The sequence below is a fragment of the Mustela lutreola genome, chromosome 15, assembly GCF_030435805.1.
Source record: "Mustela lutreola isolate mMusLut2 chromosome 15, mMusLut2.pri, whole genome shotgun sequence".
Lineage (NCBI taxonomy): Eukaryota > Metazoa > Chordata > Mammalia > Carnivora > Mustelidae > Mustela > Mustela lutreola.
Window position 1 is genome coordinate 4,807,128 of NC_081304.1, and position 26,941 is coordinate 4,834,068.

Sequence of the window (26,941 nt, forward strand, 5' to 3'; positions counted from 1 at the left end):
AGCGCTTTGCACACAGGCCCCAATCTTGTTCCTCTCTGTCTCCACAGCCCCCCCGGGGTTTGTGGCGGGCACACAATAATGGGTCCTTGCATGTGCCACTGGGAAGCAACCCTCCAGCACTGGTCCCTTCTACTTCTTAACCTCCCATCACCACCCCTCTCAGGAGCTCTGTTAAAGGGTCAGGGTCTTGGCTGTCCCCTGAGACCAACAGGACGGCCTGATTTTGGTCCCACGGAACCAGCCCCTCCCCCCCCCCCAGCAGAGTCTCCCTTCAGACTCTGCTCCTCCAGGCAAACGTGGAAGGGGGAGATAAGAGCCTCCAGGGCTGAGAAAGGGGCATGCTGACCTTGGGGTTCCTCCCAGCTCCCCTGGCCACAGTTTTGTCTAGGCCGAAGGGGTAGTCTAGGGCCAAGTCCTCTTACTGCTGAGGAGGAAGAAAGTCCACCTGGGTAGCCAGACTCGGGTCAAGGGGCCAGGAGGGCAGAAGGACAGGGTGGCCCAGTGCCAGCAGGGGCCGGCTGGCACACCACACCCGGCTCCCACCCAGCCCACACCCAGCCCACGCCCACCCTGGAGGGAATTGGGCGGGTCCTGCTAATGCCTTTAGGAGTAGGGAGGCTCAGCAATTTTGGTCCTGGCCACAGGGCTGTTAAAGGTGGGACCCCCAGGGGGCCACTGAGCTAGGGAGAGGTAGGGACCCAGGGAGATCAGGAATCAGAGCCCAGCTTCTCTGGGAATAGGAATTGGTTCAGAATTGATGAAAAATGGGGTCCTAGTGTGACAACAGGAACAGTAGTAACCATAGCAGCTGCCAGAAGCTGCTAGCACAGGCCAGGTGCCCCCCCCCCCCCCCCCCGGCTTCTTACATGACTCCAATTTACAGAGGAGGAAGCAGAGGCTTGGGGAGGTGGCAGGATTTGTCCAAGGCCACAAAGATAGCAGGTGGCAGGGTCAGGATCTGAGCTTAGGTCCTCTAGCTGTGGGCACCCCCCCCTTGTAATAATAACCCCACTAATTAACACTTGATGGGGCAACCTTTTGCAGGTTCTGTTCTCTGCATCCCCACGGCCAACCACATGAGAAAGCCAGGCAGGCTTTGCAACTTTGCAAATTAAGAACGGGCTCCAAGGGGCTAGAGCGTGGGCCGAGGCCACCCTGCCTGGAGGCAGCGCACGCCCTCCTCCGGGGCCCCGAATCTCCAGATCCTGAGGGCTATCCCCTCCTGCTGCAGGTGTCCCTGTGAGCCAAGGCTTTGCCCCATCAGGAAGGTTGTATGTCGCCGGGCCAGAGACAACATCGAGTTTTCACTGGGTGGCCCTAAAGGAGTGCTGGGACTCCTCCAGAGAACCCGGGCACCCACGCAGGCACCCAGCGCGGGCTTCCCCCCGCCCCGCCCCCGCCCCCGCCCCGGGACCCGCTCTCCGATCCCAGGTGGCGGGCGGATGAGGGCGGGGGAAGTTGAGCGAGCAAGACCCGACCTAGGAGGGCGCCTCCGCCTCCAGCAGGATGAAGAGGACTGAGATCAGAGGCTTCGGCCGAGGCGGGACCCGCAGCAGAACTTGGAGTAATTGAGAGGCTCCAAATACGTTTCAAAGAAAGGGTGAAGCGCTCGAGGAACAGGCCCACTTGGCCTTAGAATGAAGGAGCTGGCTGGAGCCGATGGGAGGTGGTCATCAATGGAGTGACTTCTCGGGGGCGTGGGGGTGACGTGATGGCAGTGCAGACCTAGATCAGGCGCTTTGTCCGGGAAGGAGAGGACGGCGCCGGGAAGAGACCAGCTCCGGCGGAAAGCAGGGTTCTGCCCAGGCGGGGACGCCCCCCTCCCCGAGGGGGCGGAGCACTCAGCGACCCTCGCAAGTCCCGGGCTCCGCGGCGGCCAGCTGCAGCGTCCCGCAAGGACCGGAGCTCCGGCCACGCCTCCCGGCCACCAGACCCCGCCCCTCTGCCCGCCCCGCCGGCCCGGCTCCGCCCCCACCGCCCGCGCGCAGGTAGGGAAGAGGCGGAGCGCCGGGGCCCCGCCCCCAGGAGCCACCGCCCAGCCGCTGACCCGCGCCGCTCGGAGCTGCGTCCAGGGGACGTGGGGCCGCAGGGAGGTGAGCGCGGGGCGAAGGGCGGAGCCGGCACGCGGAGGCCGGGCGGCAGGCGCCGTAGGGGTCCGCGGGGTCGGTCCCGAACCTCGCCTGGGGCGACGGTGCGCGGCCCGCAAGGGTGCTCGCCCTGTCGGAGTGCTCGGGCCCCACGTGGGCCTCGCCGGAGGCCAGAGGTCGGGGCTGGACTCGGACGGAGGTGCTGGACCGGGTCTGCCGGTCCCCGGGGCTCGGCTGGACAAGACGCCAAAGGGGGTCCCTTGGCCACGGGTCACCAGATGTGGGGAGGGCACGACGACTGGGCCGAAGTTTAAGGCCGCGGAAGGAAGGGGACAGGACCGCGCGGTCCCGCCTTCCTCCCAGAAGCGCCTGGAACTCCGATCCTTCCCTCTCCTTTCAACTCCGAGGCAGAGTTTGTGCTCTCAGCCTCGTCGGGGTGGAAACAGGTGCGGGGGAGCGGAGTCACAGCGAGGCTAGATCGAAGCTCAGAAATTGGACCCAGAAGTCCTGACTTCTGGACCGAGGGCCTTGGGGAAGGTTGGCCCCCTCTGATATTCTTCCAGGGCCTTGGGTTAGGTTAGGGTTGGAAAGGGTTATGGCTGCTAGAGGCACCCTCCCATCCCAGGGCAGAGGGGAAGCCCAGGTCTCACCCGAGAGGGCTGAGGGGTTGGAGCTCCTGAGAGGGTGTCTGAGCTGGGAAGGGCTGCCAAAGACCCCACAGGTGCACTGGCAGCTGGTTCCCAAGTGGCTAGAGTTAGGACCCCGTGTGGGTGACATTGGCTAGTAAAAAAGATGTGCTCCTGTTCACTCTGTAGGTAGGGTGGAGGGTAGAGTGGGGAGTGAAGCTTGTTCTAGAGCAGTGAGGTGTCAAGGCGGGGACTGATTATTGGTGCCAGGAGATATCTGACAGTGGAGACTTTGAGGTTATCACAGCTCAGGAGAAGGAGGGGAGTGCTGTTGTTACTGGCGGCTAGTGGGTCCAGGCCAGAGATGCTGCTCAGACATCTTAACAGCGCACAGGACAGCATTCCCCCCCCCCCCAAAGAATTACTCTGCTCAAAATGTCAGTGCGGGGGCGTCTGGGTGGCTCTGTGGGTTAAAGCCTCTGCCTTCGGCTCAGGTCCTGATCCCAGGGTCCTGGGATCAAGTCCCGCATCCGGCTCTCTGCTCAGTGGGGAGCCTGCTTCTTCCTCTCTCTCTCTCTCTCTCTCTGCCTGCCTCTCTGCCTACTTGTGATCTCTGTCTGTCAAATAAATGGGTGGAATATTTAAAAAAAAAAAATGTCAGTGCGGTGCTGAGGTTCAGAGACCCTGGTGCCGCCCCGGGTTCATCAGGTTACTTCTCACTGACTTCCCCTGCTTGCCTCAGTTTCCCCCGGAGTTAGGGGAGGAACAAAATAAACTTGAATGAGATAAGAGGTGTGAGGGCAGTTACTCCCCTAGCAATAGGCTCCCTTTGGTGCCATAAACCTTCCTCTTCCCTGCTCAAACCACAGTCTCTGCACAAAGCCGGTCTGGGTGCTGTGGGACAGGAGCTGAGTCCCAGGGGCTGGGAACAGGGCTTTCTCATAGCTCAGTCCTGGAGTGCCTCACCCCTAAGGCAGCCCTCAAGCTCAAATATCCCCCTGGGGGAGGGGGCAGATGGGGGAGGAGGCTGTGTTTTCATAGATTTTCCCAAAGCTGGATTGCTAGGACAGGCATGGACTCCTGGCATCATGTGACCTGCTGGATTTTTCCCTTCTAAACTGACACCGAACTCTTCCAGCTATGTACACCAGGGAAATAACATCCAAGGACTAACAGGCTTCTAATTCCCTGCAGCTCCCCCAGTCTGCTTCCCTCCTACAACAAAAAAGGGCCTCTGTGGCTGTGGGAACCCCGAATTAGGCAAGAGGCCCCATGGTGGGCCCCGCTGCTGGCAGAGCAAGGCACCCCCGTTCCTGGTGTTAGCCAAGTGCCAGGCCAGGGGGACCCCAGTAGGGACAACTCTGGTTTGAGTTGGGCTCAGGAACATTGGCCCAGGTCTTGGAGGATAGGGGTGGGGGGCTGTTCTAGAGGGGTGGGGTGGAGTGAAGCAGCTGTCTGTCCCCAGGAGCCCAGGCCACCCGCTGCCCTGCCTTCCTGTTTTCTGACAGTGTCCGCTGCCCCCTTCCTGTTGACTTCTGGACCCTGGCCTCCTGGCCTGGGAGCTCAGGCAGGACAAAAGGAGCAGGTGGCAGTTTCTGGTTGGTTGTTTTTGTTTTTGTTTGCTTTTAACTTTAAAGGGCTGGAGGGACACTCCCGTCTTTTGGTTGAACAAGAAACTAATAGTGTCCTCCGCCTTTAGTGGGTCCCTCGTGGCACAAGGAGCACTTGGGACTAGTGCAGAGCTGTTAAGGAATCGAGTGGCAGAGCCTGACCCTGAACCCGGGCCCAGCCCCCAACCTGTGTTCTCGGGCCCAGCCCCCAACCCTGTGCCTACCTGCTGCTAAGCTGCTGACTGACTCCTGTCTGGTTGGCTCCCGTGCGAGCTACAGCTGTACGTGGTACAAGACACGCGGGAGGCCCAGGAGGAGACATCCGTTCCTCTCAGGGGGGGAGAGGGATTAGTCACATCCCAAATACATCATCATGGAGGCTGCCGGGGTCTGGGTCTGGCTTTTCCTCCCTGGTGGTGCTTTTCCTAGTGCCAGAGCTCTCACAGTGTTCCCCTCGACTTGCCAGAAACCGTGCTAGATGGGAGAGCAGATAAGAGCAGGAAGATGTCGAGGGGGTGTGTCCGTGCGTGCCCTGACCTGTTCGGGTGTACAGGTGACTTGAACCAGGGCACCTGGCTGGCTCAGGAGGGCATGTGACTTGATTTGGGGGTCATAACTTTGAACCCTGTATTGGGTATACAGATCACTTAAATAAATAAGAATTTTTTTTTAAATCCTGAAACAAAAACAGGTGACTTGAATGGGCCACCTGGTACTTCTCTGTGGTTCAGAATGAGTGGGGGCAGGATCGGCACGGCCCCCGCCCCCGCCCCCCCCCCCCCCAGGGGAAAGCATCTGGGGAGAGGAGCTCTGGTCTGCCTCCCCCTCTCCACACATCCCCTCGGGTCTGCACCACCCACTTTGGAGCAGTCTTCAGTGTTGTCCCTGCTGCCTGTGGGGATTTCCAGAGTGAGCTCACAGCGTTGCTCCGCGTTTCCTACCCAGCTGGACCTGGCTGAGGGAGCGCTGGCGGGGTGGTCCACGCCCGCTGCTGGTGCAGGCTAACCTGTGCGCGGTGGAGAGGTTGGGGCAGTGCCCGGGCGAGGCCAGCTCTCAGGGTATGGGCTGGGAGGGGTTGCCCCACCTGCCCCATCCATGGGGCAAAACAAGGGCTTCCCCTACAGCCCATAAAGTTACTCTTGCTTCCCTATGGGAGTCAGATCTGAGTGTCAAGAAAAATTCAGCCTGTCGTCTTCAGGGAGGTACGGGAGCCCAGCACTCACATTCCATCATGGTGTAAACTTATCCAGCGACCCAGACACAAGTCATTTGTTTGCACTTTGAAAGCTGCCAGAGGCCTGTTGTGGGGGTGGGGTGCCAGTGGTTGGAGCTAAGTGGGCAGTGCCAGTCAGGGATGCTGGCCAGGAGGCTGGGAGGAAGGAAGGAGGGTGATCCCCAGCGTGGGGGAGCCAAGGAGCGAGGCCCAGAAGCTGGCGGCCGTGGTGGCCCACGAGGTCGTGGTCAGTAGAAGGAGGGCCGCTTGTGGTCCGTGCCTCAGTGTCCGCAGCTGTGCTGTGGGGCAGCGGTAGTCCACTGGGATGCCTGCTGTGAGGATTCCAGGGGTGACCATGGGAAGTCTTGGGCCCGGGGTCTGAGGTGGGAGCCGCGAGGATAAGGGCATGGTGCCTGCTGTCAGAGGCGTGTCTCTGGGCCCTTGGCACAGGCTCGTGGTGATGACAGGGGCCTTGCCCCGTGGGCTGTCGGGAGGGCTAGTTAAGAGCACATTGAAGAGCAGCAGTGCTCTAATGACTCTACAGAAGTGGCCCAGCCCAGTCTGGGGTGGGGACCCCCGCTGCACCAAGGCTGAGGGGATGGAGGGTGGGCTTGGACATGGGAGAGGAGCTTCAGGCCAGGACGTGCTGGCTCCTTCAGCAGGGGCTTCTCCCTGCCTGCCTTCACGGGTGTCAGGATGAGGGGTGAGGGGCTCATGGAGGCGGGGACCCTCAGCCTCCGCTCCCTCTGGCTGGGCTTGTGGGGCCAGGAACAAGGTAAGCCGTTCAGAGCCTTGCTTTTCTCGGCTGCCTCCCACGTGGGGCCCCGGGACCTGAGCCAAGAGCTCCGTCAGGTGGTCATGCCCCTGACGTCCAACAAGAAGAGTCTCTTCCCTGTCCAGATGGCCGTCCCCAGGTCAGGCCTCCAGGGCAGCCTGCGGAAGGCCTGTGGGATGGGCCAGGAGCAGGACTTGACACCGAAATATGGCCCGAGTCTTGGCTCTCACCTTGTCTGGTGATCATGACAGAGGGACAGACAGTGTGAGAGAATGTTTGAGAAGGCCCTTTGATAAGCCCAGGACTTCCTAAGCTCCGGGTGAGGTCATTTCTGCCTGGGGCACTGGGAGGAGCTCCGGAGTCTCCCAGGCCCACCCCTAAACTCACCCTCAGCACCTCGCTCACCACCCCAGGCCTGGATTTTGGCCACTTCACCTCACCAGTTCCAGGGTGGCAGGACCCCCACCCCCACCCCCGTGCGTGCACAACAATGGGACCCGGGACAGGGGACGTGTCTGAGCCTCAATTTCCCCACCTGTCACATAGAGGTCTGTTAACCTCCAGGGCTCTCGGCTCAGATAGAGAGACTGAGTGAGCAGCGGTCAGCCAGGAATAAAAGAAGCCACCAATTAGTGGCCCTTGATTGTGTGCCAGGCCCCGTCCATTCATCGTCTGATGTCATCTCTGCTGGATCGGCGGGTTTGGTGGGACCTCAGCCCATTTCCCAGCAGAGGAAACCGAGGCTCCGAAGTGGTAACTTGCCTGAGATCTCCTGGCAGGTAAGTGGCCATGCCAGGGTTTGAGTCCTGGCTTTGTCCCGCCCTGCGCTGCCCCAGAGTGAGGCAGGGGGCTGCGGTGAGGCGGGAATGACAAAGCCTCACACCCCCAGCTTTAATGGCCTGCCTGGGCCCATGTCCAAGAGCCCTGAAGCTTGGTCGTCACAGGGGCTGGGGCCAACCTCTTCTGGGGAAGCCGCAAGCTCCGGGGCAGGGTTCTGGGAAGTCAAGTTTATTAGCTCCTTAATGACTGTTTACAAGCTGAAAATTGTTTGCCTGGCACGCTCCCTCCCAGCTGTGGGGCCAGCCTGGGCCTCCAGAAGTGAGGGGCACCCAGAGCCCCAGCCTGAGTGGATCAAGATGAGGGGACCCAGGGCAGCCCAGGGCCTGACTTCTGGCTGAATGACCCTGGGCTGGGTGCTTACATCTCTGTAAGCTAAGGTAAGTCCGCCTTTGTCCCTCAGCGGTGCCAGCACCCAAGGTAAGCCCCAACTAATGGGGACAGAGCTGCCCAGATTTCAGACTCCTGGGGGGCTGCTTAGCATCTTTTAGCATAAACAGCCTGGGGTCAGACGTTAAGTGGCTTGTCTAAGAGTACCCAGCATTGAGGGTTGTACCCAAGACCCGTTTGCCTCAGCTGGGCAGTGTTTGCACTGTCTAGAGCCAGGCCACAAGGAGCCGAGTGGAAATTAGGTGGACCCCACCCTTGCGAGCCCAAGACAGAGCCCTGGTCTGTGTACTGAGTGTGCTCAAGTCTGGAAACAGCCTGTCACCTCTAGGTGTTGGGGAGCTTCCAGCAGGACGGAAGCCGGCCTCCCCTGCTCCCCAACCCACATTGGAAGCCACCCTTCCCCTAACCTCCGAGCAGGGTCTAGGCCTCTGCCAGTGCTAAGGACCAGTGAAAACCCAGTTCCTAGGGGCACTCGGCTGGCTCAGTGGGTGGAGCTTGCAGCTCTGGATCTTAGAGCTCTGCCCCACACTGGGTGCAGAGATTACCAAAAAATAAACTTCAAAACAAAACAAAAAAACAATTTCCAGTACCTTGAGATCCTGAGAGAGGCAAATCCTCTTTGATGTTTGGAGCAAAGCCAGCTGGCATCAAGCTCAGGTCGAGACAATGTCCCTGTCCAGGAGCCATCCTGTGCCCTGGTATCAGACCCAGAAAGGACCAGGGCCTTCTGGACCCCCAGTGCCACCCCCGACTCCTCCCCTTCATGGCGATGCTCAGGGAGCAGCAGAACTAGGACAGGTCACCTTCCCAGAGGAGGCTGGGCCATTGGGCAGGGCCCCCCGGGACCAGCCCCTGTGCTCCCTGTTGTCCCCAGGCAGAAGTTGGCCCCCAGGCTCTGAGAGCTGCTGCTTCCCCGGGCTATGGGAGGGCACCTGCATCCCTGCTCAGCCGCCATCCCCTTGTGTGCTTCCACAGACAGCTTGTAGAGTCCAGAAAGTTCCAGAGCGCCCTCCGGGAGGGCACCTAGGAGGGCAGGGTCCAGCACTGTGTCCAGCTGGGGACACCTGGTGGCATTTAGTGCTGCCTGCCCTGCATCGCAGCTCAGCTGGCTTCCCATAAGCGGGGCCCCCTGCAGAGGTTGGAATATTCACGTCTCTGCCCGCCCCACTGGCGCATGGTCCCGAGAAAGCCTGGCGGGTGGGACAAAGGGGTGTTGGGGTCTGCCCCACTGTAAGAGTGCTCTTTGAGTGCTTGGCACCCCCTCCAACTTCCATGTACTCCGACTGGGCCTGGAGCCCAGCACCCACTTCCCGTGTCTGTGGTTGGCCGTGCCACCCAAGCGACGATAACTGGGTCACAGGAGTCCAGAACCTGGGGTCTGATGGGGCAAAGCCAGTGGGTCACCAAGCCCCTGAACCTGCTGCCCCCTACCCCCTTCTTTATCTTTGGAACTGAGTTTGAGCAAAGGCTTTTTTTTTTTTTTTAAGAGTTTTTTAAAATTTATTTGACAGACAGAGATCACAAGTAGGCAGAGAGGCAGGCAGAGAGAGAGGGGGAAGCAGGCTTCCCGCCAAGCAGAGAGCATGACCCTGAGATCATGACCCAAGCCGAAGACACTGAGCCACTCAGGCGCCCCTGAGCAAAGGCTTTTAAGGTGTGTGTGGGGAGGGTGGAGACATGGGGACTCTCCCTATGGGAGGGGCGCAAACCCGCAGGTGCTTTCAGTTTTCCTCTGCACTGGCCGCGAAGCCGCGAAGCCTCCCAGCCCCACAGTGCAGTGGAGTCCGAGTCCGAGTCCGTGGACTTGCACCTCTGGGGAAGTGGGTGCTCGCTTCGGGAGGGAAGGAGAGGGACAGGGCGACCCGCTGGCGTCTCTAACTGACCAGCACGTGACTTAGAGTTCGTAGCCTCTGACAGGGACCCTGTGTCCCCTTCCCTTTCTGCCTCTGCATTCTCTCTTCCTAAGTCCTGTCCCCAGACCCTCAGCGTCCGCTGGGCGCTTCCCTGCCCTTTGCTCCAGCCCGCTCTTGGCAGCGCAGGGAGGTGTTGGGGTGAGTCACGGGCCATCGGGACGCCTGTTGGGAGACAGGGTTAGATGACAGCCTTTACATAAGCTGTCCCTTCCGGGTCTCGAGGGGAGCTGGAGCCACTTCCCCCGAGGTCAGCAGAACTCGGGGTTTTGCTGGGGGTTGCACAGTGGGCGAGGGCCAGCTTCCTCTCTTCTCTGCAGCTTTCTAAAAACGCCCTGGTTCCCAGAAGGCTGTGGGGAGGGACCAGCCGGTTTCAGTTTCTGTGGCAGGGAAGCAGCGGAGAGAGGCCACTTCCTTGCTCCTGACTGTCACCCTATCATTCTGTGATTCATCAGGGGACAGACAGGTTCCCAGCAGCCCCGGGCCATCTTCCTTCCCTCCACTCGCCCACAGCTGCAAGCCAGGGCTGGGGGCCAGTTTCCTTCCTTGGTTCAGGGGACCTGTGTGCCCCCCACCCCCACCCCGGGAGGTCCCCTTAACTTCCTGATTGAGCCTAGTAGTTAGTAGTGGTCTGCCTCTTTGCTGGAAGGGATGCTTGTTACCCCTTGTCCAAGGGCCCCTTTCTTCCCTTTGTCCCCAGTTCGGCCACACAGGCCAAGCCCCACTGTCTGTAGCCTCCTGTTTGCATCCGGAGCTGCAGCTGCTGACTCCCCGTCCTGGTTCTGGAGGTCCTCAGAGCCTGGGGATTGCTGAGACCCCATTGCCATTAGCAAGACCAGGGGAGCCTTCACAGCCAGCTGGTGTGCCTGGGGGGGCCGGTGGGTGGGGAGGGAGAGAAGGGACTGGAGTCAGACCCCTGGGGGCAGGTGGCGAGGGGACAGTGGGGCCACACGGGCTCAAGGAGAAGGGATGCTCACCCAGCACCCTGCCTGAGCCCGCCCAGGAAGAGCTCTGTGGGGAGACCTCTCCGGCCGAGGCCTTGCTCACTGTGGCTGTGTCTGCTGGGATGCGGCTTAGCTAGCAATGCCCAGCCCCACCCTTTGTGGGGAAACCAGATTGTCCAGCGGCATCAGTGAGTGCTTTCTGAGTCTGCATTTCTATCCTGTGTGCCTGACCTGGGCTGTTCTTAGCCGGGTTACAGCACTGGTTGGAGGGGGGTGGGGAGGTGGGTACAGAAGTACCAACCCTTGGGCACCTCAGGATGATTTGAATCTGCCCCACCCGCACCCTGTGATGGACCCCCCCGAAGTCGCTGCCCTTACCCAGGCCCTGCTACTCTGGGCCGGGGCAGAAGGCCCCACTGAGACCAGGATCCAGCCATCTTCCTTCCCTCCTTGCTGGGTGGGACAGGCTCTCAGACCTTCCACACAAGTCCCCCACCCCCGGCTGGGTGCTGTGGTAGCCCTGGGGTCTTAGAGCAGCGGATGTGACTGGGCCAGGAGGAAGCCTTGTCCCAGGATGTCACAATTTCCTCTGCAATGAGCAAGCATTTCTGGGGCATGGGAGATACTTGTGGGGCGGTTTGCTCCCAAATCTCCGGCACTTTTTCCATCTGGGTTCATCCGTGCCCAAGACTTGGGTTCTGTGGCCCCCCGTACTGCCAGCCCTACCCTCTGCCCCCCGCCACCCCAAGGAAGACACTGGGCTTCTGGTACACCTGCCCATCTTTTCTGCACAAGTTGGGGGAAGTCTCAGGAGTAGGCCCTCCCCTCCTTGGTGGAGAGGGGCTGTAGGAAATTGGTGTTTTGTACTAAGCTGCGGGTTTGGTGGGTGTCAAAGCTGGGCCATCACCTCCTCCGAGTCTCTTGCCTTTTTTTTTTTTTTTTTAAATTTTGTTTATTTATTTGAGAGACAGAGATCACAAGTAGGGAGAGAGGAGGAGGAAGCAGGCTCCCTGCTAAGAAGAGAGCCCGATGGAGGGCTCGATCCCAGGACCCTGGGATCATGACCTGAGCCGAAGGCAGAGGCTTTAACCCACTGAGCCACCCAGGCGCCCCCAAGTCCCTTGCTTAACAGAGAAGGAAACTGAGGCCAAGGAGTAAAGCTGGCTCCAGGCTAGGACTCGGCACTGACCACAAAGATGGTGAAATAGCTCTCTTAGATACCTCACTCCTCCCCAGGGAGGTGTGACCCCAGCACTGCCTCTGCTCTCCAGGGCGCAGCCACTTCTCCCTGTGGCCCCCAGAAGTCCCCTGGGGCCAGTCCGGTCTCCCCAGCATCAGGACATTGGCACAGATGCCAGCAGCACGGTGGAGGCCAGGCCGGAGGGCCCAACCAGGGTGCTATGGCTTTGGGATAGGAGGGCAGGCCGGGGGAGTCCAGGCTGTGCTGAGAGAGGGGAGCGGGAGGTCCAGTGGGGGCTCATCCTGGGACTGCATCTGCCCTCCTCGGCCCACAATGGTCACAGATCCCCAGCAGGGCAGAGAGTACCTCCTGGAGACTTCCGGAGTGGGCCACTCCCTTCCTGGGCTGAGTGTAGAACTGGGGGAGGGATAGTTTTAGTCTGGGGTACCTGTGGACTGACAGTCTGCAACTGTGCATATGCCCCCTCCCCCCCACCTTCTATCCTGTTAGCCATTAGTGGAAGCCAACTTCCAGATTTGGTGCTGCTCGGGGAGGGGGATACCTATACACAGCCAGGTGTCTGCAGTATGCTGGAGGAGGCAGGTGAGAAAGTGGTTGATTCTGCCTGATGGTGACAGGGCAGACTTCCTGGAGGAGGTGACATTTCACCTGCCCAGGGGATGAGGCGGAGCCTGCTGTGCTAGGTGCAGGGCCTCAGGTGAGAAAGTAGGGGCCAGGGGACCTGCAGGGCATGTGCGTCTGCTGGGGGTGAAGACAGGTTCTGAAGGGCACTGGGTGCTTACTCTGGGAAAGTGTGATCAGCTTGGACTTCTAGAGGGAGCCTGCGTGCTTGATGACCTCACCCCAGCTCAGACTCAGCAGCTCGTCCTAACCTTTCTCCCAGCCTTCCTCCATCGGCTGCCTCCTTCCCTCCTTGGGGCAGAACAGCGCCTGCCTGGTGCCCTCTTGCTGCCCCCGATCCCAAAGGAGACCAAACCGGAGAACTTTCCATGCAGTGGCCCCAGGGGAGGCTGTTGTCCTGGAGCTGCCCCCAGAGTAGAGGTAAAGTGGCGTCTGAGGTGCCAGCCAGCCTGGCACTGAGGCCCATCTGCCTATCATCTCTCAGGGGCCTTGTCGCCCGCTGCCTGCCTGCCCTGAGGTGTGGAGTGAGGACTCCCAGCACTTTGGGATAAAAGTAAGGATGCCTGGTCTATTCAGCAAACCCTGAAGCAGAAAGTGTCCTGCGTCCCCAGCTCTGCCTCAGATCCCCCCTCAGGAACCCCTGCACAACCAGAGTCCCTCTTAGAGCTGGAACACTTTGCCGCCCTGTGAAATCAGAGGGAGGGCACAGACCTGGCCCCAGCCGGTTTGTCCCACGTACCCCTCTGGGTAACCCCAGGCCGCTGAGGAAAAGAGTTTGCAAAGTGCTATTGAGTAAAAGTACGTTTCCTTCTGGATTGGACTATACTGGGTCACTCTGATAGGGATCTGTCCAGCCCCCAGTGTGTCCTAGCTTTGGTGGCGGGTGGGGGGGCCTCCTGTTTCTGAAAAGACCCAGCTGTTCCCCCTCCTGGCAGTGTGAGCATGGGCAAGTCACTTAACCCCTCTGCGCCTCCCTCCATTCCCATCCACGAAATGGGGGCGATGGGAGATGTCTACCTTCAGAGGTGTTTTGAGGACAAAGTGGGATAATGGATGCAAGGGGCCAAGCCTGGCGCTCCTGAGGACTGACCTGCCCGCCCCCAGCAGCCTGCAGGGTTCTGCTAAGGGAGGGTCTGCCTCAGAGCTCCTCTGTGCAAGACCTTCTGGCGACTTGCCGCAGTCTCTCTGAAACGCTTAACTTTATGTTGCGTGGGTTTGATCTCAATTAGTTAAAGAGCTAATACAACAACAAAGAAACCCTTCTCTCTCTCTCTCTCTCTCTCTCTCTCTCTCTTTCTTTTAGATTTTATTTATTTATTTGACAGACAGAGATCACAAGTAGGCAGAGAGGCAGGCAGAGAGAGAGGAGGAAGCAGGCTCCCTGCTTAGCAGAGAACCCGATGTGGGGCTCGATCCCAGGACCCTGGGATCATGACCTGAACCGAAGGCAGAGGCTTTAACCCACTGAGCCACCTAGGTATCCCCAAAGAAACACTTGTAACTCATTTGAATGCTGCCTTCAACATACATCTTACTCTGTTTGAAAGGAAGTCATAATCAGAAGAAGCCAACACATTTCTCATGAAGTTACATTGACACACACAAAAAATAGGGACTGTCCTGATTTGGGATTCCCGGCCCAGAGTGGAGGTCCTTACTGCAGGAGAGCAGATCTCCTAATCCCTCACCCATGAGGCCCGTGGAATGACCCCATTTTATAGATGCAGAGACTGAGGTCAGGAAGATTGAAAGATGCGTCGTTCCAGTACACCTGCTTAAACCTGCCCTTCCTTCCCTATAGGCTGTGCTCACCAAGTGAGCGGCCCCGTTTGGCCTGGAAGCCTCTTATCTTGGCATCTGTCCACCTTTACACGGAGCTGAAGCTGGACCGACCCCAGAGCATCTGCATAGAGTGAGGGAAGGACTAGAACATGCTCTGAAGACCCCTGCAGCAAGACCCGGGAAGCAGTGAGCTCAGTCCAAACCCAGAAGGTAGGACACTGGGTAGCTGCGTGGGCTGGGCCCAAGGCACCTGCCGCTTTGCTTGCTTTTTTCTTTTGCTTTTTTGTTTTTCAACCAATACATATGGATACTACCTGTGGGCCAGTACTCTGCTGGAGGGGGTGGTGCCGCAGGGAATACGCCTGAGAGAGGAGGGTGACCAGGGTAAAGCCATGGAGAGGCTTGAAGCAGGAGTGGGAGAGCTGCTTTGGGCAGTCAGGAAGGGCTCCTCGGAGGCGGTGGCACCCAAGCTGGAACCAGAATGATAGGAAGGAGCCACCTGCTCTATTGTGTGATGGTCTGATATGAGGAAAGAAAGACGAACACAGGCAGAGGCCGAATGTTTATGGAGTACCTGCCTGAGACTTTTTCAACGGCGTCATTGAGCTATAATTCACATTTAGTCCATTTAATCCACATAAACTGCATCCATTTACAGTGTATAATTCAGGGACACCTGGGTGGCTCAGTTGTTAAGCATCTGCCTTCGGCTCAGGTCATGATTCCAGGATCCTGGCATCGAGCCCCGCTTGGGGTGGCCTGCTCAGCAGGAAGCCTGCTTCTCCCTCTCCCACTCCCCCTGCTTCTGTTCCCTGTCTCGCTATCTCTCTCTCTCTGTCATAAAAATAAATAAAATCTTTAAAAAAAAAAAATAAAAGAAAGTGTACAATTCAGTGGTTTCTGGTATATTCACAGGTCCGTGCAACCTTCCATCGCTTGATGAGACCCACCCTTTAGCTGCTGCCCCCTACCCCCAGCCTGTCTCACACTTTCATATGCATGGACTCCCAGAGCATGTGGTCTTTGTTGTCCGGCTTCTCTCACTTCACATAACAGCCTTAAGGTTCAGCCGTGCTGGACCCCATGTCGGTGTTGCTCTCCTGTTTCTGGCTGACTCAATCCCATTAGGTGGATGGAACACGCTTTGTTTCTCCGTTGGTCTGTCGATGGGCCTCTGGGTTGTTTGCACCTTTTGGCTCTGAGGACCATGCTGCTGTGAACATTCTAGAACAAGTTTCTGTGCCCACACCCTGCCAGGTGTGCGTCATGCATTCTCTCATTTGATGCTCAGGGCGCCTCTCCTGGGGGAGGTCTTTCCCTCCTTACAAAGTGAGGATGTGGGTGACTTCATGGTCAAATGCAGGTCAAGGCTAGACCACCCAGTGAGTGGCAGGATGCTTTTTTTTAAAGATTTTATTTATTTGACAAAGAGGGAAAGAGGGAGCACAAGCAGGGGGAGCAATAGGCAGAGGGAGAAGCAGTCTCTTCGCCGAGCAGGGAGCCTGAAGCGGGGGCCCAGACCCAGGACCCTAGGATCATGACTCAAGCCAAAGGCAGACACTCAACCAGCTGAGCCACCAAGAGGCCCCATGCTTTTGACCGTGACCCCTTGGTGCCTCCTAGCAGAGCTTAGAAGGTGCTAGGTAGGGAGGGGCTCAGAGTGGCGGGTTCAGGGGCTAGGAGGACACAGAGCCACTCAGGGCCCAGAGACCCCAGTGAGAAGCATGGACTGTAGGTGAGAACGGGAAATCCTGGGACAGTGTTGAGCAGAGAGAGACGTGGTGTGATTGGTGGTTTTAAAAGGTGATGTCTGTTGCTGGTCATGAGGCTGGGGACACGAGGGGCAGCAGGTGGAGGGGTCAGGAGGCTGCTGTGACCCCTCAGTGGAGAGAAGATGGTGGCTCTGGGGGGCTGCGTAGAGATGGAGGGGACGGACGGACTCAGGCCACGTGTGGCTGCTGTGTCACCTTTCTGTCACACGTTGGTCCCCACATGCCCTTACCTAGAGGGCTTCCATGTGACTCTCCCCGGGTCTCCGCATACCCGGGGTCAGCACTGTGTCAGCAGGTGGATGTGGGGTCCCTGGCCTTGTGCTGGGAGAAGGGAAACCAGGTCAGCTCCGGCAGCTTCGGGAAGTGGGGAGAGGAGCAAACGAAGGATTTAGCCAGAGAAAGAGCAGAGCGCGTGAGGAGGGAGAGGGTAGCACAGGCAGAGCGGTGGTTCGGCTGGAACTGGAGCGGAAGTGGGAGTGGGGTCCACGAGCGAGTATGGACAAGCCCCAGATCTGGGCGGGGGTAGGGAAGGGGGTAAACTGCCCCCTCCTCTTGGCAGGGCCATTTCCCAGGATCCACTGAAATTCAGGCTGGACTTACTCTCCAACCCAGCAGTTCCACTGCTAGAGGTTTGTTTTGGGATAGCACTGGGACAGGTGCACGGTGTAGGCCAGGGCGTTGGTTAACACTGGACAGGAGTCCCAAATGCCAAACACACCCCAAACAGCCATCGGTCTGGTTAAATCTTGGTATATTCCACTCAGCGAAATCTTTGCAGTCGTCAAGAAAGGTAAGGTAGGGGCGCCTGGGGGACTCTGTCCGCTGGGCATCCCACTCTTTTTTTTTTTTTTTAAGATTTTATTTATTTATTTGACAGAGATCACAAGTAGGCAGAGAGAGAGAGAGGAGGAAGCAGGCTCCCCGCTGAGCAGAGAGACCAATGCGGGGCTCGATCCCAGGACCGAGAGAGATCATGACCCGAGCCGAAGGCAGAGGCTTTAACCCACTGAGCCCCCAGGCGCCCCTGGGCATCCCACTCTGATCTTCAGGTCTCCATCTCAGGGTCGTGAGCTCAGACTCCCTGTGGGCCTCCACGCTGGGTGTGGAGCCTACTTAAAAAAAAAAGAAAAAGGTAGATCTGTCTATATGCATTGATGTGCGGTTTATGGAAAGGATATGGTGTGAGCGTGTAAAATTTTGAGTATGTGTATCCTTCCCCGGGTGCAAAGAGGCTCTTTCTTGGAAGACGGGGTGACAGACAGACTGCTTTATAATCGTCAGTCATTTTTGTGTTTTGTCTCTGCAATGAGCATATGCCACTTTTATCACCGGGATTAACATTTTTTCTCCACAAAAGATAAAAGTACAAACAGGTGGCAGTTTCAGTTACCTTTGAAAAAGGAACCAGGCAGCCCAGGGGACAGGAACCAGCGTGGTGGCTTTCCCGTCTGTCTGGTTATGAGGCTGAGCTACCATTTCCTTGCTAGAAACCCAAGGACGGCCCCTCGGAGAACCACCTGCTCCCCCGCACAGCTGTGGAACTCGTGTTTGCAGGTAGGGCACCGGATTGCCCTGGAGCCGTCTTGTCCTCCACCAAGCCCTGCCCCAAGGTCGAGGAAGCTGCCCTCTGGCCCCTGGCCTATGTTGACCAGGGTGACCAGGCAGCCCTGTCCTTTGCCCTCGCCTCCTTTCTGGGTGTGGTTCTTGGCCTGAAGCAGAGAGACCACCAAGGGAAGGAGGGGGAAGGGTGGGGATTCCCCAGACCCCTCCGGGCCTGAAATGCAAACAAAGGACAGAAATAGACTATACTTCTCGGACCAGCTCAGGTCACAAGTCAGTCTGTGCCCCGGCGGTTTAGACCCCAGAGTTAGGCATTCAGCAGGTGGTTCTCAGCCCGGGCCACCTGCCCTGACACCGGGGCCCCCAGGTCCCTTCCTGTCTTGCCACCTATCGACACGCTCATACCCCCTCTCCCTGTTTTCATTCCAGTCGCCCTGCGCCCAGCCCACCATGGCCTCCGCTGACAAGAATGGCGAGGGCGTCTCCTCTGTGTCCAGCAGCCGCCTGCAGAGCCGGAAGCCGCCCAACCTGTCCATCACCATCCCACCTCCTGAGAACCCGGCGCCGGGCGAGCAGGCCAGCATGCTGCCCCAGGTAAGGGGGCAGCCTACAGGCTCACTGGGGAGCAACAGCTGTGCCCATGCAATACCACTGGGGCGGAGGCGGCCCCTTCTGCCTGAGCCTCAGTGACAGAGGCCTTGTGCTGGGAGAAGGGAAACCAGGTCCCCCTCCTCCCCCGCCCCAGCGTCACATGGGCTGAGCCTTGAGCGCAGGAGCTGCATCTCCTGGTGGTCGGTGGACGGGGCGACCAGGAGCACAGTCCTCGAGAAAGGCTCACGGGTCTACCTACCAGTCCCGGCGGTTTCCATTTCCTGCCTGGGCCCCCCCCCCCCCCCAAGGGGCTGGCAGACTCGGGGTCAGGGCATCAGCAGCTGACCCCGCAGCGCCTGGCTCCCCTGGAGAATGGAAATGAAGACGGGCTGGACCAATGTTCCATAAAGGGCTCATTGAGAGCAGCCTTGAAGCAGTGTCCTGGGGCATAAAAGGGGTCCTGTGTTGGTGCCACCCACTCACCCTGGGGGCTGTTTTGCATACAGGGAGCCAAGGGGGAGCACTGGTTAGGGAGTTGGGAAATCACGTTAGGGTTCCTTGAAGTGTGGAGAGAAGGTGACTTTACATTCCGAAGGAAAGCAGCTCAGGCGTATACCTTAGGAGCGAGGTGTGTTCTCAGGGTTCTGGTGTAGGGGACCGAAGAAGAGCGAGCCCAGGGTCTGGGCTCCACCAAGTCCCAGCCTGTCCTCTTGCCCTGCCTCCCACAGAGGCCCAGGAACCCAGCCTACGTGAAGAGTGTCAGCCTCCAGGAGCCACGGGGACGATGGCAGGAAGGCAGCTCGGAGAAGCGCCCCGGCTTCCGCCGCCAGGCCTCCCTGTCCCAGAGCATTCGCAAGTGAGCGCCCTTCCCGTCCCCAGCAGCCCTAGGGACCTCTGCTGGGCCTGCATCTGTGTCCCCTTCCAAGAAGAAGGAGTAGGGCAGGGCTGGAATGTGCATATTTGGGGGGCGGGCGCAGGGGAAGGAAGCTGAAGCCCAAGGTGTCTTGTAGAAAGTCACAGTCTGGAGGCTGGGAGTTCAAGGAGCCAGGGCTGCAGGGGAGGCTCTGGCCCTCGGGAGGGACCCCAAGGCCTGCCCAGCTCGGCTTGGCCGTGGACTCTGTTTAACCCTCTCTGTCTGGTCATCGGGTACCAACCCAGGAGCCAGAGGGGGAGCCAGTCTGACCCTTGCACGGCACACACACGTGCCCTGTCCCCCGGCCCCCATGCACACACCTCCCCCGGCCCCTCCTGCGTCCCCTGCCCTGCCCACCCCTTCCGTGACCCCCGCCAGTGTGCCCTCCCCGTCCTGCCATGGGCGTCGTGGAGGCCCCCACGGCCACAGCTCTGTGTGCTCCCGCAGGGGCACGGCCCAGTGGTTCGGGGTCAGCGGTGACTGGGAGGCCAAGCGACAGCACTGGCAGCGCCGGAGCCTCCACCACTGCAGCGTGCGCTATGGCCGGCTCAAGCCCTCGTGCCAGCGCGACCTGGAGCTCCCCAGCCAGGAGGTGCCCTCCTTCCAGGGCGCCGAGTCGCCAAAGCCCTGCAGGATGCCCAAGGTGGGCTCCCCTGGCAGAGGTGGGGGTGGGGCGGGGGGGTGGGGAGTGGCAGGTGCCTCGGCCCCGGGACCCCCAGCTCTGCTCACTCCTGCCCTCCCTTCCAGATTGTGGATCCCCTGGCCCGCGGACGGGCGTTCCGTCACCCGGACGAGGTGGACAGGCCCCATGCCCCGCACCCGCCGCTGACCCCAGGGGTCCTGTCCCTCACCTCCTTCAGCAGCATCCGCTCTGGCTGTTCCCACCTGCCCCGCCGCAAGAGGATGTCTGTGGCCCACATGAGCTTTCAGGCTGCTGCCGCCTTCCTCAAGGTGAGGATGCCTCCCCGCCTCTGCGCCCCCCCCACCCCGGTCTTCCCAAAGACACCCCCCCCCACCAGACTGTGCCAAGGGCAGAGGGAGGAGCCCTGCAGCCCAGGAGCCCCACCCACGTCCTCCCAGACCCAGCTCTCCGTGGTTCTGGAAGCCCGTTTCTGCACCCACCCGAGCTGGGAAAGCAGGAAGTGACCTGTGTAGGGACCACCCTTCACCCAAGTTCACTCAGCGCCTGTGACATGCTGGGCATGGGGACTGTGGAGCAGATAGAGCTGGTGTCACTCCTCAGCGTGATGGTGGGGGCGTGGCATGCGTAGGAGAGGGGCTGATGTTGGGATAGCATTTGGGCTGGAATCCAGAAAAATAAGGGAAAGCTCCCCAGGGAAGGAAGGAAAGGAACAGTATTCTCAGTGAAGGGAAGGGCCCATGCAAAGGCCTGGAGGTGGAGGGGGCCTGGCCCATCAGGGGAGCAGCGTGTGGTTTGATGGGATTTTAGTGAGGAGGGGCTTATGGGAGGAGAAGCCACCGACTAGAGTCCAAGAGGCAGACGTGGGCCGGCGGTGCTGTGCCAGGAAGCTGCAGCTGGGGGAGATGGCCCGAGTGTGGGGGGCGAGGGTACAGAACGAGAGCGCGGGAGGAGCCGCCCCAGCCAGAGGTAGTGAGGTCAGCAGGGTGAGAAGAACCGAAACTCTTGGAGAGAGCCATGGGTTCGGGGCTACGGAAGCTTCGCTCCATGCTCTGGGCAGAGTCCCAGCTCGTATCTCCCAGGGTGATGCCCCGGGAGAAGGGGCTTCACAGTTCCTTTGGAGGGGACAGGGATGGTGGCCCCTGATCTGGGCCTGATGGCTGGGCCTCTGCCCTGTCACAGGGCCGCTCCGTGCTGGATGCCACGGGCCAGCGGTGCCGCGTGGTCAAACGCAGCTTCGCCTACCCCAGCTTCCTGGAGGAGGACGTGGTGGATGGCGTGGACACATTTGACTCCTCGTTTTTTAGTAAGGCAAGCATGGGGTGTGGGCCTCGGGCACAGGGCATGGGGTGGCCTGGGGGTGAGGAGAGGCAACCTGGCCTTGATCATGCTGTGCCGGAAGCCCCTGAGGGATCCAGAGGCCCATGGGTGGAACTCCTGGGCCCCTGTCTTCCTGTGGAGGACCTGGCAGGGTGAGGGGCCAGCCTGGAGGGTCACGGTCAGGGTGGATGGGCACCAGCCTTCCGCTTCCCTCCCGAAGAGCCGTCTAGCTTTGTCCTGTCCTTGAACTGAGGTCCTGTCTTTTTCTGTGTCCCCCACTCCACCCCACCGCAGGAGGAAATGAGCTCCATGCCCGATGACGTGTTTGAGTCTCCCCCACTCTCGGCCAGCTACTTCCGGGGCATCCCACGCTCGGCCTCTCCGGTCTCCCCCGAGGGGGTGCAGACGCCTCTGTGAGTCTGGGCATCCCTCCTCCGGGGCGAAGGGAGAAGGCGCAGCTCGGGAGGGCTCCCCAGACACCGAGTCCTCCCTCAAGCCCCCTTCTAGAACGTGAGGGGCGGGGGCAGCAGGCTGAGAGCCGTCCCCCCACCCCCCAGAAAAAAGGAGCACGGCCGAGGCCCACTGGACGGGGCCAGGCGCGGCAAGCGCATCGCCTCCAGGGTGAAGCACTTCGCCTTCGACCGCAAGAAGCGGCACTACGGGCTGGGCGTGGTGGGCAACTGGCTGAACCGGAGCTACCGCCGCAGCATCAGCAGCACCGTGCAGCGCCAGCTGGAGAGCTTCGACAGCCACCGGTGAGCGGCCGGTGGGCCCGGGGCTGCCTGCTGGGGTCGAGCCAGCTGAGCATCCCGCCCTCCGGAGTCTCACTGCCGTAGGCAGGATGAGAAGAGCGGACAACCGGCCCATCCCCCGAGGGTCCCTCTCCCACGGCACCCCATATTCAGCAGGCATGGGAGAGGAGAGCGGGGACAAGCCCTCAGGGTGTCCCCACGAGCTCACGTGTCGCCTGGGAAGGCTCCTTGGGCCCTTTGCTGCCTCTTCACCCTCCTGGCTCTCTTGGCCTGTGTCCTTAGTCCCGCCCCCAACAGCCGTCAAGGATTCATTGAGCCCTGGAACAGCTCCAGCAGGAGGGACGGGGTGCAGGGTGGGCCAGAGGGACAGTTAGAAGCTCTGTGAGTGAGGGGACCGTCGGGGGGAAACCAGAGATTTGGGGAGGGGCAGTTCTCACCATGTGCCACAGGTGGTGACCCGATCGACATCAAACCCAAAACCAAAAACTGAGTAACAAGTGTAGCAAGTGTCCCAGGAGGACAGAGCATGAGTGGACGGGCCGGCAGGGAGGGCTGCAGCCAGCATGAGCAGGAGGTCGCCTGATAGAAAGAGATGTGAAGAGCATCCCTGGCAAAGGAAATGCCAGGTGCAAAGGCCCTGGGGCTGCAGGGATCATGGTTTGTTGCAGGAGCTGTAAGAGGAGAAAGCGGGCGGGCGCAGTAAGGCCCTGTGGCCAGCAGGAGGCAGTAGTGTCAGCCTTTACGCCAGGAGAAGCAGGAAGACCTCTAAGGGTTTAAGCTGGGAGAGAGACCTGGGGGTGATTTTCAAAGTCACGGTGGTGAAGGATGAGTTGGAGGGGAACAGAATGGGAAGGGAGAGACCAAGTGAGAGCTGACGGGGGCTGGGCTCCGCAGGCTGAGGTTGGGATGTGGGTTTGGCTCTGCTGACCCAGGGCCTCTGTCCCCAGGCCCTACTTCACCTACTGGCTCACCTTTGTCCACATCATCATCACGCTGCTGGTGATCTGCACGTATGGCATCGCACCTGTGGGCTTTGCCCAGCACGTCACCACCCAGCTGGTGAGTCAGGCTAAGGAAGGGGTGCTCCCCTTGGAGGGTCCTGAGACCCCTGAGACATCAGCATCGTCAGCCCTGGAGTCCCTCCCGTGGCCACAGCCTGGCCCATGCAGGAGGGTGCTCTGGGCTCAACGTAGCTTTACCTCTCAGCCCCATGCTGGAGTCCCTACCCTGGGATGGGGAAACCCCTGACCGCCCCCCCTCGCCCCTGCACCAGGTGCTCAGGAACAAAGGTGTGTATGAGAGCGTGAAGTATATCCAGCAGGAGAACTTCTGGATTGGCCCCAGCTCGGTGAGGAGCCCAGAGGGATGGGCAGCTTCTCAGCAGGGAACCCTGGGGCCCTGTCGCCCGCCCAGGAGCCCCTCTTACCAGGGGACTCCAGGGGAAACTAAAGCGAGACGCCAGCTCCGAGCCCAGGCTCACTCTTTGCCCTCCCCCAGATTGATTTGATCCACCTGGGAGCCAAGTTCTCCCCCTGCATCCGGAAGGACCAGCAGATCGAGCAGCTGGTGCTTCGGGAGCGAGACTTAGAGCGGGACTCGGGCTGCTGTGTCCAGAACGACCACTCGGGCTGCATTCAGACCCAGCGGAAGGACTGCTCGGTGTGGCCAGGCCCTCCAGCCCCTGCCAGCCCCACTCTGGCCCTGCACACCACCTTCCCTTGCCCCTGGCATAGCGGAGGGGCCCTCAAGAGCAGTGACAACATCCCCTCTCTCCTTCTGGGCCCCGTACACCCCTGTACCTGGCCCAGCACAGGGAGAGTGCTGACCTCCCCAGCCCCGCAGAAGTGAAAGAAGTGATGTTCCCAGATCTTAGGAATGTCAGCGGTGGGTGGAGGTCTGGGAGGTGGGCCTGAGCCCTGGGGACCAGGGGAAGAGCCCCCATTCAGAGGGTCCCTTACTCACTAGTGGATATGGTGTGATCCTAGGCATAACCAACCTTCCTTCATCCTCCAGGAGACTTTAGCCACTTTTGTGAAGTGGCAGGATGATACAGGGCCCCCCATGGATAAGTCTGATCTGGGCCAGAAGCGGACATCAGGGGCAGTGTGCCACCAAGACCCCAGGTACCCTCCCAGGGTGGCCCAGCTGGGCTGTGAGAAGACAGGGTTGAGTGCCCTAGATGCCTCCCCGGGGATGTTAGCGGGGGGGTGGGTGTGGCAGGCTGGGGGGACGCCCACAGCTCCTCACTTTGCCCCCTCTAACCTCTGCCTCCAGAACCTGCGAGGAACCAGCCTCGAGTGGCGCCCACATCTGGCCCGATGACATCACCAAGTGGCCCGTGAGTGTCTGGGGTGGAGAATGGTCTAGGAAGGGTGGGGGGCGGGGTGCCTGCCGCCACAGGGGCCCAACCCAGTGTGGGCGTCCCCCCTCGCCCCCTGCAGATCTGCACCGAGCAGGCCAGGAGTAACCGCACCGGCTTCCTACACATGGATTGCCAGATCAAGGGCCGCCCCTGCTGCATTGGCACCAAGGGCAGGTCAGCTGGCCCCATGCCCCTCGGTCGCCCCACTTCCACCCCCCGGGCTAGTTGCTAGTTTCCTCCCTCCCCAACTCAGGGGTCGCCCATGGTGTGAGCAGGATGAAGGGGAGCCTGCCCCAGAGCTAGGGTCCCCGCAGAGGGGCACCCCTTCCTGCCAGTGGGCAGGGGCCCTCGGGGCTCTGACGGCTGACGGATGCCCTCGTCTCCCTGGCCCGCAGCTGTGAGATTACCACCCGCGAGTTCTGTGAGTTCATGCACGGCTATTTCCACGAAGAGGCAACACTCTGCTCCCAGGTAAGGTGGGGCCTGCTGGGGCCCCAGGCGTGAGGAGGTGAGCACGGCGGCCATGTGTCCCCCCCACCGCCTGCAGGTTTGTGCCCCCCACCCCCACCTCGGGGCCAGCTAGGACAGGCACTGACTGCCCCGTGCTTGCCCTCAGGTGCACTGCTTGGACAAGGTATGCGGGCTGCTGCCCTTCCTCAACCCCGAGGTCCCCGATCAGTTCTACAGGCTCTGGCTGTCTCTGTTCCTCCACGCAGGGTAAAAGGCTCCTTGCTGCCCTCCCCTCCCCCCACACCCCTGTGCCCCCTGCGCTGCCCATGTGCCCCCCTCCCCCCTCCTCCACTCTGGCCCGTGGATGAGGACTCCTGGCTGGCAGCCCGGGACAGATAGGGGACAGCTGACGCCTGCTCTGCCCCCCTCCCCAGCGTGGTGCACTGCCTCGTGTCCGTGGTCTTCCAAATGACCATCCTGCGGGACCTGGAGAAGCTGGCCGGCTGGCACCGCATCGCCATCATCTTTATTCTCAGTGGCATCACCGGCAACCTCGCCAGTGCCATCTTCCTCCCATACCGGGCGGAGGTAGGGACAGGGGACAGGGCGGGGAGGGCCAGCTCTGCTGCTTCCACCCCTCCCCCAGGAGCCGCCAGAGGGATGCGCGGCCCCTCCAGGGCCAGACGGCAGATGGACAGCTAAGCTGTGGGCTTATTGGCTGATCCCCTAGTCCCCGGGGGCATCGGACAGTGATGCCTTTGCGTCATGCTCAGGCATCACCTCCAGAAAGACCTTCCCAGCCCCTGTCCCCCGCTTTGCTCTCTTTCTCTGCTTCATTTCTCTTCGTGACCGTGACCCTTGCCTGCCTACCCGCATGTCACCTATCTGTGGGTTGAGCTGTATGAAATCTGTAATGTGCAACCGTTCGTGACCCACAGAAGCAGGGACAGGTTCCCCATCGGTTCAACCCCATGCCCTCGGCTTGTTCGGTGTCTTGTCCATCCCGCCGTCTGCTGCCTGATGTCGGCCTGTCTGTCCTGCTTACAGCACGGGCCGCGCACTGGGCACGTGGTCGGTCCTTGGTGTTTGCAGAAAGAGTGGGTGCAGCTCTGGTCCAGGAGCCTCAGCTGCAGGGTCCCCAGCCCTGGGAAGAGCCCACCCGTAGGAGGAGCCGGGTCCCGGTGCTCCCATCGCCCGGCTGCGCCCCAACTTTGCACCGGGCCCCTGGGATTGACGCTGCTCCCTTCCCCGCCCTGCCCCAGGTGGGCCCAGCGGGTTCGCAGTTCGGCCTCCTCGCCTGCCTCTTCGTGGAGCTCTTCCAGAGCTGGCAGCTGCTGGAGCGGCCCTGGAAGGCCTTCCTTAACCTGTCGGCCGTCGTGCTGTTCCTGTTCATCTGTGGCCTCCTGCCTTGGATCGACAACATTGCCCACATCTTCGGCTTCCTCAGCGGCCTGCTGCTGGCCTTCGCCTTCCTGCCCTACATCACCTTCGGCACGAGCGACAAGTACCGCAAACGCGCCTTTATCCTCGTGTCGCTGCTGGTCTTTGCCGGCCTCTTCGCCTCTCTCGTCATCTGGCTCTACGTCTACCCCATCCACTGGCCCTGGATCGAATACCTCACCTGCCTGCCCTTCACCAGCCGCTTCTGCGAGAAGTACGAGCTGGACCAGGTGCTGCACTGACCCCCGAGGGACGGGCTGCCTGTCTGCGGAGTGCCCCAGCCCGCACCCTGGACACCCGCCACCGGGGGGGGGCCCCGGCCCTCCCTCCACCAGCCACGCCAACTCCACGGGGACAGTCACAGAGGCCGGTTCCTCCCGGGAGGGAGGCCCCCCTTCCTCAGTCTGGGGGACACCCTGATCACGTGCTCCTCTGCTGCTCCCCTGCTGGCGGGACCCTTGCCCCGGCATGGGCTTCTCTCCGTCCCCAGGTCCTGGGCTTTGCCCACCTCCTCCCTCAGCCCCTGCTCGTGCTGCCCCCACCCCCCGCCATACACACACGCACCATTACCGTGCATGTGCCCTCACTGGGACGTGGCCAGGGTTCCCACCAGGTTCCCGCCTCTGCCTCACCCTCCCTGCCCTATGAGCTCATGCCCCTCATTCTGCAGAGGCCGGCGAGCCCGCCCCTCCTGCTCCTGGACCAGACGTGTGGGACGGGCTCTGCCGTGGTCTGGGGCAGAGGCCGAGCACGGAGACACAGTGAGGCTGGGAAGCTGAGAGCCTCTGCTTGCTGGTGGCAAAGAGAGGCCGTCCTCCCTCTGTCCTGGGCCTCCGTTGGAGTCAGTGTTCTGCCCTGTGGGCTGGCTCTGAGGAGGCCAGCCCTCCCCCTCTCTGCCTCACTCCTGCCCAAGTCGGGGCGGGGGCCGGGCCGCCTCAGGGACCTGCTCCCAGGGTTGCCCAAGGCTCAGTCAGGCCCTTTTTCTACCGGTTTATATCATGGTTCTAATTTTTAAAAGTAACGCTAACTTTATATGGATGAAGACTCAAATGTAGTAAATGATAGTCTCTAGAAGTATCGTTTTGTGAGTGGAGGGGTTCTGGCAGAGTGAAAGCTGGGACTCTTTGTTGATGGGGGGGTCGGCC

At 60.5% G+C, this 26,941-nt stretch overlaps 1 protein-coding gene across 4 annotated transcripts; it reads left to right on the plus strand.

Annotated features, from left to right (window-relative positions):
- Positions 1 to 1,980: 1,980 nt before the first annotated feature.
- On the plus strand, positions 1,981 to 26,870 carry RHBDF2 (rhomboid 5 homolog 2). Of its 4 annotated transcripts, XM_059150264.1 has the most exons (21): positions 6,964 to 7,090; positions 12,699 to 12,767; positions 14,016 to 14,206; positions 17,256 to 17,322; positions 17,758 to 17,922; positions 18,648 to 18,775; positions 19,280 to 19,475; positions 19,580 to 19,783; positions 20,655 to 20,783; positions 21,087 to 21,205; positions 21,350 to 21,547; positions 22,492 to 22,603; positions 22,818 to 22,892; positions 23,042 to 23,203; positions 23,558 to 23,667; positions 23,819 to 23,882; positions 23,986 to 24,080; positions 24,302 to 24,377; positions 24,523 to 24,623; positions 24,791 to 24,944; positions 25,619 to 26,870. In XM_059150264.1, the coding sequence occupies exons 5-21, from the start codon at positions 17,779 to 17,781 to the stop codon at positions 26,036 to 26,038; spliced, it is 2,487 nt and encodes an 828-aa protein (XP_059006247.1). In that variant the 5' UTR covers positions 6,964 to 7,090; positions 12,699 to 12,767; positions 14,016 to 14,206; positions 17,256 to 17,322; positions 17,758 to 17,778; the 3' UTR covers positions 26,039 to 26,870. The 4 variants fall into 4 exon arrangements, with proteins under 4 accessions (XP_059006245.1, XP_059006249.1, XP_059006247.1 ...); XM_059150262.1 differs by lacking the exons at positions 12,699 to 12,767; positions 14,016 to 14,206 and adding an exon at positions 1,981 to 2,093 and having other exon boundaries at positions 6,966 to 7,090; XM_059150266.1 differs by lacking the exons at positions 6,964 to 7,090; positions 12,699 to 12,767 and adding an exon at positions 2,072 to 2,093.
- The last annotated feature ends 71 nt before the right edge of the window (positions 26,871 to 26,941 follow it).

What these genes read in the sequence shown, in the direction of transcription:
- RHBDF2 (XM_059150262.1), top strand. Translation starts at nt 6,987, where the DNA reads ATGTCATCTCTGCTGGATCGGCGGGTTTGGTGGGACCTCAGCCCATTT. An exon ending in CTGTCCCAGAGCATTCGCAA is followed by an intron (nt 18,776 to 19,279) that starts GTGAGCGCCCTT and finishes GTGCTCCCGCAG; the next exon opens with GGGCACGGCCCAGTGGTTCG. An exon ending in GAGAGCTTCGACAGCCACCG is followed by an intron (nt 21,548 to 22,491) that starts GTGAGCGGCCGG and finishes CTCTGTCCCCAG; the next exon opens with GCCCTACTTCACCTACTGGC.